The 10,847-nt window shown below is 43.3% G+C and overlaps 1 protein-coding gene across 1 annotated transcript in view; it reads right to left on the bottom strand.

The window, feature by feature from the left end:
* Adamtsl3 (ADAMTS like 3) overlaps positions 1-10,847 on the bottom strand; it is a 272,928-nt gene that overhangs the window by 63,644 nt on the left and 198,437 nt on the right. Inside the window, 1 exon segment of the mRNA XM_055623245.1 lies at positions 4,219-4,348. Coding sequence (XP_055479220.1) covers positions 4,219-4,348 — 130 coding nt within the window.

The raw sequence follows: 10,847 nt of genomic DNA, 5'->3' as shown, positions 1-10,847 counted from the left end.
TGTGTGTGTGTGTGTGTGTGTGTGTGTGTGTGTGTGTGTGTGTGTGTTTAGGGCAATGGCCATAGAAGATATGATTCAAGGGTTAGGGCAAAGGTCACAAAGAATTTTTATGTTCCTATGAGTTGCCCTGCCATCCCCCAAAGATGCTGGAATTACATAATTTCTAATATCTGTAACCAAGAATTTATTTGCAAATGGTTTTTGCAGATGGTTGTTAAGGGGTGGCCATTAGAGGGGGCCCTGGACAACCTGAGCCGTATCTTATGGAAAGGGGAAGTCTGGACACAGACACGCTGAGGAAAAGTGATCCAAAACCACAGGAAGAAGGCTTTTCCCTAGCCACAGAGTGCTAGAGGCTGAGTGAGGACAGAGGCCTGGAAAGGGATCTCCTCAGAAGGAACCGAAGCTGCTGACTGTGGTTTTAGACTTCATGTCTCCAGATCTGTGAAATGATAAATTTCTGTTCCTCCAGCCACTTAGTCTATGGCTTGGTTGAGGCAGTCCTGGAAATCTAAGACTATGCCAAAGAAAGAAAGTGGATTTGGTGCCCAAGTAAAAGAAAATCAACTGGAGGGCTCCGTATGAGAGAGTCACACTGTGGTCCCCCTGCAAGTTAGAAAGAAAGGAACATCTCAACCCTTCAGCTCTTGCTGAGGACCCGAGTTCAGTTCCTAGCACTGACTTCAGTTCCTAAAGCCCACATTGGCCAGCTTACAACTACCTGTAATTCCAGTTCTAGGGGGTGTGACACCCTCTTCTGAGCTCTGAGGGCACATCACTCAGTGTGCACACCCCCAAGCACAGGTATAGACTTTTAAAAATAAGAATAAGAATTTTGTCAATGTTCTAGGGCCTCGGCTCATCCCTGATAATGCAAATTGCTCTCTGGAGATTTGCCTTCAAGCTGTGGAACATTCTGGTTTACTCAGTTTTATTGGTGTGGCTACAGACACAGAAGCAGACTCAACTGTATTCATTAAGAATAACATTTGTGTCTATATTTATTGCCCTACATTGTCTCTTTCGGCATCCTGGACCAGAAACAGAGAACATAGTCCTGGTGAAAACTAGATTCATGCCAGTCGGGAATGACGTGTGAATCTAGAGAGAAAGGACCCCAGTGTCTTAGGTTGTCTTTTTTTTTTTTCTTTTGACTTGTCTCAGTTAATGGCTATGAGAATTTCATGCTTCATCATTCTGTAGTCGCTATTTAAGATCTGCACAGACGTAGATCATTTCTTTTATAACCATCTTTCAATTTAGAGAGAGAAAGAGAGACAGAGACAGAGTTGGCTAATGTAGAGATTGGAGATCTCAGGCGGCAAAGTTTTTCTGGAAACCAAGAGCTCAGTCCCACCAGGAGCAGCTTCCTTTTTGTGGCTTGGAAAACACAGCGTTTAGACTAGATAGTATTTAATAAAAAATCTCCATTCTGTGTTTGACTTTGTATCATGCAATTTATTTACTGTGTGTTCTTGGGCAAGTTACCAACTATCTAAAAACTCATAATTCTGTTCTCATATTTAGAAACCAAGGTTATATACTTATATGTTCCATATTCATGATCACATTTCTAAATGGATATGAAGTTATTGACTAAAACAGCAAAGAAATGTATGTTATAGCACAGATAGTAGTTACAAATTCATTCCTCTGCGTGACAGGTTTAAGGTCCGTAGAAGATTTCTGTATGTGTTGTGAGGCCCTTAACACTCCTCTACAGATGAGCACAGTGTGGAAAGCAGGGCTGTGCTCTGAGCACTTCTGGAAAACACTACAGATATGAGATTAACTTTATGGCTACAGACACAGAAGCAAACTCAATTGTATTCGGTAAGAATAACATTTTTGTCTACATACAGTAAAAGGGCAATGATATCCCTGTGGGTTCACAGAAAACCCCTGCTTTTTCAAAAACATTTGATTCAGATTTCACTATTGGAATGAGAAGACTAAGAAACTGGGTAAGTTTCTTGGATCACTTTGGTTTGCTCATTTAGTACCAGGCATCATTCCTATGAGCAGCTTCTCGTCAGATTCACAGTCTACACTCCCCCAAATAAAGCCGTTCTTGTACCTGCAGCAAGCACTCCAAGACAACCACCTTCCCCAGAAGACACTGAAACCCATGATGGCCCAAGTCCCTTATATAAAATGGTATTGTCTTTGTAGACCTACACACCCATAATGGCATCACCTTTGTATACCTGCACACCCTTCGATGCACTTTAAGTCATCTCTAAAGTTCCCCATAGTACTTGGTACAATGTGAACGCTGTGTAACTCTTTTGTTGCATAGCACATTCTGGGCTGCTGAGGTGGCTCATTGGTTAACAGCACTGTCTGTTCTTTCAGAGGTCCTTAGTTCAATTCCCAGCAACCACATGGTGGCTCACAACCATCTATAAAAAGGGATATGATGCCCTCTTCTGGCATGCAGGTGTACCTGCAGACATAGTGCTCATGCATAAATGAATACATTTTTAAAAAGAGTTGCTATATTATACTACTTGGGGAAGAGTGACAAGAAATACTGAGCCTGGTATAGAAATACTGCACTGGTATAAACACAGTGGGGTAAAAAAGCAACTTTGGGGAAGAAAGGCTTTATTTCATCTTACCACTTTATAGTCTCACATAGAGGAAAGCCAGAGCAAGAAAGCCAGGGCAAGAAAGCTAGGCCCAAGGCAGGAAGCTGGAAGCATAAACTGAAGCAGAGACTATGGAGGAGACTATGCTTACTCACTGGCTTGCTTCCAAACTCATAATCAGTATACATTTCTTACAGAGCTCAAGCTCACCTGCCTAAGGATGACGCTGCCCACAGTAGACTGCAACTTCTACGTCAACCAGCAACTGAGAAATTGCTCCACAGATGCGCTCACGGGCTAATCTGATGGAGTCAATTCCTCAAATGATGCTCCTCTTTCCCAGGTGGGCCTAGCTGACAAGCAAGATTAGCTACTACACTTGGAGATGTGTGGGACAGATAGAGTATTTCCACAGTGCTAGAGATCAAACATAAGGCCTTCCATACATTGAGCCCTTGCAGAGCTTCTGTACTGAGCTATACTCCTGGGCCATTAAAACAACGCTTTTTTGTTCATGATGGGTTTGAATGTGCAATTGATTTGAATGTTGAACCTTTGGACACAAAGAGCTGACTGTGCTTGATATGCATGGAAAATTCTGGATGACGCTAATAAAGTATGTGTCTTGACTGGCAGTGAAGACACTTTCCTGTCCATTCATCTTGTTTATTCTGTAATGAGTATTCCAGTGTGGATTACCCTTGAGTGCAGTCACCGCCATGTGGATGTGAGGCAACAGGAAGAGACTTCCTTGTGCTGTTTCTGGGCCCATCTTTGCCTGACAGCATGAAGCCACGAGCCTTTACTGCATTATCCCATCTGAATCCAGAATGATGTCTCTGAGAGCAGCCTGGAACTTCCTAATATTTCTGACGGATACCAGCAAAGTCAGAGATGTAGGGATGGACAAAACCGCTACGTCATCTTGTTGCAGGTTTTACCAAGCCAGAGACATCTGATCAGGCCTCCTCCTGAGACACTCCAGGTTAGAGGACAAGGCTCATGAAGGAAGAATACACATCTCTAGGCTGCAAAGAACCTGGTGACCTGGGTGGTTCAAACTCCTTGATCCTCAAGAAAATGCACCACAAACAATGACGCTCACAGGCCAATCTGATGGAGGCAACGCCTAATTTGAGCCCCCACTTCCCATGTGACTGTAAATTGTGCCAAGTTGACAAAGACTAAGCAGCATAGAAAGGTAGCAGCATACAGTAGGAAGTAGGCCACGGAGTCATCCACAAATGCAGATGAAGCTCCTGCTGTAAGACCATGTGCTTTCCCTCCCTTAGGTGCTGTCGTCAGAGGGAGATGTTCCTCTGAGGAGACTAGCGGGAAGAACGGAAAGCACTGGTCGATTGCTATCATAGCAGGCCAGTTCATGTCTATTAATGTTTGATGCAAATGAAAGTCAGGCTTGAGAGGAATTCTCACCATTTAGTTGACCTTGAATGTACCCCAAAGAAACTGGGACCAAAGCATAACTTGAGCAGATGAGAGCTCTGAATGGCCTGGCTGATCTGCTTTGATGAGTCTGTGAGTCTCTATGCGCAGTGAGTTTCTCTTTGAAAGGGGGCGTTACTGTCCAGAGAACATTTCTACCCTAGCTGCACAAGACAGCACCTACCTGGGCGGGCAGGGCTCCGTGTTACAGGCCTGACTCATCGCAGGAGGGCGGTGAATCATGTCACACAGGCTATCATTGACTGTCTGCTGGGTCTGGATGTGTAAGCACACAGCTATGGCTTCTTGATGGCCTGGAAGGCAGAAAGAGAAACAACACGTACACAGAATAACTTGTCACACAAAGAAAGGAAACAGGGTCTTGGGTCTTACAGCACCAGCACATGGACTTCTTGACTGCCCCAAAAGCCGTCTATGAGCAAAGCTTTACTCTCCAGCCCTTACTACCCCTCCGTTCACCTCTAAACCCAGTCCCTCTCCTCTCTCTGCCAAAGTCTACTCCCTGGAAACATTCAGGAGCAGCCTCTACCCACAAGCACCTGTTTCCTAAGGGGCTGAAAGCTGGGTGCGGCCTCAAGGTCATGGTGCTGCCTCCCATGGCATACAGCAGCTGTCCTGAGGGAAAACTACATCTTCTGCTAAAGATTATCATTTTTCTTAGATCACCACACACCGCTAAACATTTCCCTGCACTGTTCCTGCAACTAGTGATGCTTCTTCCGTACGCAGAAATGTCTCCCATAGCGCAAGTGTGTAAGATCCCTCCATCCAAGTGAACAATAGCCTGCGAGGCCAAACAAACAGCATCCAAGTCTCTATTTCATTTCTTTAACAATAAGGAATTTGAAATTCAGAGAGAAATTAAGACTGAAATGGTGGTGGGTTAAAAACTGAAGACTGGGCCTGGGGAGATGGCTCAGTAGCTAATGTGCTTGCTGCACAAGGGTGAGAACCAGAGTTTAGATCCCCAAACCCAGGCAAATGCTCAGTGGGTGTGGCCACTCATCTGCACCCCAGCCTCAGAGGCAGAGAGCTGGGGTGCCCACAGCAAGCTGCCTGGGAAGCTAGCCAAATCGGATCCATGTGCTCCGGGTTTGACTGAGAGACTCTGCTTCAGTGGATGAGGTGGCTGACTGATCAAGGATGGTTCCTGACATCACCCGGGGCCTCTACAGTTATTTCCACATGTGTGTGCACAGACATGTGCAAACATGAACATAAACATGCATAACATACACAAACATACAGACACACAGACAGGCACACACACTTACACACGAGGAATGAAAAGATAAAAATAGATAAATAGGTGAAAAAAAAAGAAAACAGGAAGAGTAAGTTCCCTGACTCTGGTTTCAATGGTCTCTGTCTTGCAGTCTGGGGTGTCCAGAATAGGACATGGCCTTTACATGCAGTAATGGTCCATTGTATACATGTGAACACTCACAGGCATATTTTCCCGTGGAAGCCAGACAGACCAGTCTAAGTGACTCCTAAAGCCCACAAACTCAATCAGCCCTCTTTGACTGTTGAGACAAAAATGAAACATTATTGGAAACTTAGAATTGGGTAAATTATAACTCGAACTTTTGATGAACATATCTAACGAAAACGCTAACAGTGACCGGCTGTTCCTTAAAACATGCAAGCGCACCCGCGCTCATGTCAGACGCACATTCTGTTACAAGCTAGTGGCTCTTTTCCTGAATGCCATGTTTTAATTCAACCATTTTACAGCATTCTGCAGAATGCAGTCCAGGCCAAAATACATATAAGGCAGATCTTTTTCTTGTTCAATTCTTTCTATTAAATTTCTTCCCTGTCTTCATCTGCATTGTTATGCTCACCATGATGGCAGGATGTACTGAGCTGGCATCTTCTATGAGTGTTTCAAGCAAGCACTGATTAACCCCAAATACAAGAAGACTACAGACTAGTCATTCTGAATTTTTTTAAGCTTTGTAATTTTTTAAATATTTATTGCGATTTATTCATGTTGTATCTCAGCTGTAGCTCCCTCTCTCGTCCCTTCCCAACCCCACCCATTCTCCCTTACCTCCTCCCATGCCCCTTCCCCAGTCCACTGATAGGGGAGGTCCTCCTCTCCTTCTCTCTGACCCTAGCCTATCAGGACTCATCAGGACTGTTTGCATTGTCTTCCTCTGTGCCCTGTTAAGGCTGCCCCTACCTCCTGCCGGGGAGGTGATCAAAGAGCCACCACTGAATTCATGTCAGAGATAGCCCCTGTTCCCCTTACTAGGAAACCCAATTGGAGACTGAGCTGCCATGGGCTACATCTGAGCAGGGGTTCTAGGTTATCTCCATGAATGGTCCTTGGTTAGAGTATCAGTCTCAGAAAAGACCCCTGTGCCCAGATTTCTTGGTTCTGTTGCTCTCCTTATGGAGCTCCTATCCCCTCCAGGTCTTTCTATCTCCCCCTTCTTCCATAAGGTTCCCTGTACTCTGCCCAAAGTTTGGCTATGAGTCTCAGCATCTGCTTTAATACCCTGCTGGGTAGAGTCTTTCAGAGACCCTCTGTGGTAGGCTCCTGACTTGTTCTTTGTTTTCTCCCTCTTCCAATGTCCATCCTGTTTGCCTTTCTGAATGAGGATTGAGCATCTTACCCGGGGTCCTCTTTCTTGCTTAGCTTCTTTAGGTGTACAGATTTTAGTATGATTATCCTATATTACATGTCTAATATCCACTTATAAGACACCATGTGTGTCTTTCTGTTTCTGGAATACCTCACTCAGGATGATCTTTTCCAGTTCTCACCATTTGCCTGCAAATTTCATGATTTCCTTGTTTTTAATTGCTGAGTAGTATTCCATCGTGTAAAGGTACCATAATTTCTGTATCCATTTCTCCATTGAGAGACATCTGGGTTGTTTACATATTCTGGCTATTATGAATAATGCTGCTACCAAAATGGTTGACCAAATGTCCTTGTTGTATACTTGAGTATCTTTTGGATATATGCCTAGGAGTGGTATAGCTGCATCTTGAGGTAGCACTATTCCTAATTATCTGAGAAAGCACCAGATTGATATCCAAAGTGGTTGTACAAGTTTACATTCCCACCAGCAATGGAGAAGGGTTCCCCTTTCTCCACAACCTCTCCAGCATGTGGTCACTTGAGTTTTTGATCTTGGCCATTCTGATGGGTGTAAGGTGAAATCTCAGGGTTGTTTTGATTTATATTTCCCTGATTACTAAGGATGTTGAGCATTTCTTTAAGTGTTTCTCTGACATTCAATATTCCTCTATTGAGGATTCTCTATTTAGCTTGGCAAGATTAACATAGTAAAAATGGCCATCTTACCAAAAGCAGATTCAGTGTTCAGTGAAATTCCCATCAAATTACCAACACAATTCTTTACAGATATTGAAAGAAAAATTCTCAACTTCATATGGAATAACAAGAAACCCAGAATTGCTAAAACAATCCTCTATAATAAAATATCTTCTGGAGGTATCTCCATCCCTGATCTCAAGCTGTACTACAGAGCAACAGTAATAAAAACTGCATGGTCCTGGCATAGAAACAGCCTGGTGGATCAATGGAATCGAAGACCCAGAAATAAACCCACACACTTATGTACACCTGATTTTTGACAAGATGCCAAAACTATACAATGGAAAAAAAATAGAATCTTCAACAAATGGTGCTGGTCTAACTGTATATCTACATGCAGAAAAATGCAAATAGATCCATGCTTATCACCCTGCACAAAACTAAAGTCCAAGTAGAACAAAGACCTCAATATGAAACCAGACACACTAAACCGCTTAGAAGAGAAAGTGGGGAAGAGCCTTGAACTCATTGGCACAGGAGACAACTTCCTGAACAGAACACCAACAGCACAGGCTCTAAGATCAACAATCAATAAATGGGAACTCATGAAACTGAAAATCTTCTGTAAAGCAAAGGACACTGTTGTCAGAACAAAATGACAGCCTACAGACTGGGAAAGGATCTTCACCAACCCTGTATCTGACAGAGAGATGATATCCAGAATATATAAAGAACTCAAGAAGTTAAACAGCAAAAAATCAAGTAATCCAATTAAAAAAATAGGGTAGAGAGTAATTCTGACTTTTATTTCAAAACATCGAATTCCTTAGTAGCCTCAGAGAAGAATGGATGTTCATTTAATAATAAATTTTACTCATTTTTTTAAATCTAAGAAAACTGCAGTCATATTTGAAATACATTTTAATTTGTTGCAAAATAAATTCTTTAGAGAATATATTCAGAACACTTCGGAATATTTTATGGAAACAGGGGAAGCGTCTTAGAGCACCACTTGAAATCATCTGAATAAAATTTGCAGCACCCATGACATACTGTTCACCAAGAGAAAAAAGTTCACATCTACAACATAATTTAGAGTATTTATTTGTGCACAACGTATTTTCTAAAGGTGGTCAGCAAATATTTTATAGACCACATGCTGAGCCCAAACTATCATGTTGACCTTCTCACTTGCTTCCAGAGGAGGTTTGATCAAATAGTTATCTTTAAAAAAGAAAAAAAGGTGAAATTTATCAAAACAGGTTCATCTAATTCATAGCAAAATGCATGTCACTACATCTATGTGCTTAGAACACAGTAATGAATGTGCTCAGTGAACTTTTCATAATAAATTCCTTTTGCTGCATGAGACTGCCTCCCTCATACTTGACTTCTGCAGTGTTTTGATAAAAGTGTCATTTCTTGGTTGCATGCACGCACACGCACACACACACACACACACACACACACACATACACACACACATCATATGCCAATGACAAGGAAACATTCAAAAAATATATTGTTGGGAAATCTTTCCTTGTGCAAACATACAGTGTTCTTGCACAAAGACAGGAGTGACATCTCGACATGATATCCCATTATGGGACCATCATCATCTATGTGATGACACATGGCCACATCTGCATGCTCATGTATATAAAAATATACATTCAGAGTCTCCATCAAGAAACAAACAAATGATAAATTCAGCCAGCCATGGTGGCACACTCATCTAAACCCAGCATTCGGGAGGCAGAAGCAGGCAGATCTTTGTGACTTTGAAGCCAGCCTGGGCTACACAGTGAGTTCCAAGCCAGCCAGGGCCACATAGTAATACCTCATCTCAAAACAAACAAACAAAAAGAACACATACATTTTTTTTTGTTGTTCATTTAGATCAGTTTTACCTGGGTTATTGACAAGTCTTCACACATAAGGGGTGTGTGTCATATATGTATGTGTGTGGTATGTTGCACTGTGATATATATATATATATATATATATATATATATATATATATATATGTGTGTGTGTGTGTGTGTGTGTGTGTGTGTGTGTGTGTGTATGTTATATGTGCATGTGTTTGCACACATGTGCACTTGGGATTACATTGAAAAGAATGTTAGTATGATAAGTGAAGATTTCTCATATGTTATGGACCCAGAGAAGTCCAGAGAACAGTGCCAAGCCTTAGCAAATGTGCACACTGCTTGGTGTCCCACATAGGTGAATTCTTTTCAGGAGCCTGTGAGGACACGGCTGGTAAGGTTGAGGGTTCTGGAAGCCTGTTTGGCCTTATGAAAGGCATCATAAACATCACTGGAGCCTGACAGGAAGTGACCAATTATATCAAGAGTAGCTGGAAAAAATTACAGCTTGAGGCCTGTCAGGATTTGAAGGGATTTGGAGAGAACAAAACAGTGAAGGTTAATGTGCCGTGTCGGGAACACATCTCCACAGGGAGCATATTAAGCTGAGTCCAGAATGAGCCAATCCAACATTTATTCTCTTTCACTGCTTGTAGGACTCATCAAGAGAAAAACGGCCTTCCATATGCCAAGAGCATGGCAGCGTTAAGGTTTCTAAGGCGCATAAAAAGAGGTAATTATCCAGGGTTCTGAACTTGGAGAGAAGTTAAGTTTGAGGCAAACACATAGCAGCATTGGGGGATGCTGAGGCCATGTGCTCTTTGTGTTTCACGTCCAAGTAAACCGGAAAGGCTAAATTCCTAGTGAGATGAAGCGAACTTTTAGGAATGAGGGAGCAGCAAGTGAGAGTGGAAGAGAAATGGAGTAGCCCAGGCTGGCCTCCAGTTCACTGGCTGAGGATGATCTCAGAACTGCTGATATCCTTGCCTCTACTTTCCAAGTGCTGGGCTTGCAGGCATGGCCCACTGCTGCTGACTCAGCTAAGGCTCCTCTCTCTAAATTACACACCGCCAGCTCTATAGACAAAACAGTAGCTTCGCTGCAGCCTGGAGTAAGGCACACACCGCTGTAGCAGGGCTCGGGGACCTGGCGGCAATGTTACAGAGCAGGGCTCAAGGATGGGTGTGTTCAGAGACGAGACAGACAGGGAAGGGAAAGATGGTGAGGGACACTGGGGAGCAGGATTAAGAATCAGTCTCAAGAGTAAGGAGTCGAGGCATAGTGGTTGGCCTAGGACCTACCAGGGCACCTCAAGCCATCAGCTCAAGGCTCCCCAGGAAGAGTGCAGCAAGCTCATGAACTGATGGCTCATAGGTAGCTGCTTGGTTTGTTTTCTGCTCCAGGGACTAACACCAGACAGTGCCCAGGGAGTCAGCCCCCTGCATAAGAACAGGCTGGATAGCTGTGGCGAGAGTCATAGGACAGGGTTCGTGGGTCCCGGGTCACAGGGGAAACCAGGGCTCTTTCTTGTTAGTAAAAGAACTAGCTTTCCTGGTGGATATGCTTTCTTTTAAATCAAGTGTGTGTGTGTGTGTGTGTGTGTGTGTGTGTGTGTGTGTGTGTGTG

Source organism: Psammomys obesus, unplaced genomic scaffold, assembly GCF_907164565.1.
Source record: "Psammomys obesus unplaced genomic scaffold, mPsaObe1.curated_primary_1811, whole genome shotgun sequence".
NCBI lineage: Eukaryota > Metazoa > Chordata > Mammalia > Rodentia > Muridae > Psammomys > Psammomys obesus.
The sequence above is the reverse complement of the archived record's forward strand: the minus strand, read 5'-3'. Positions and strand labels throughout refer to the sequence as shown.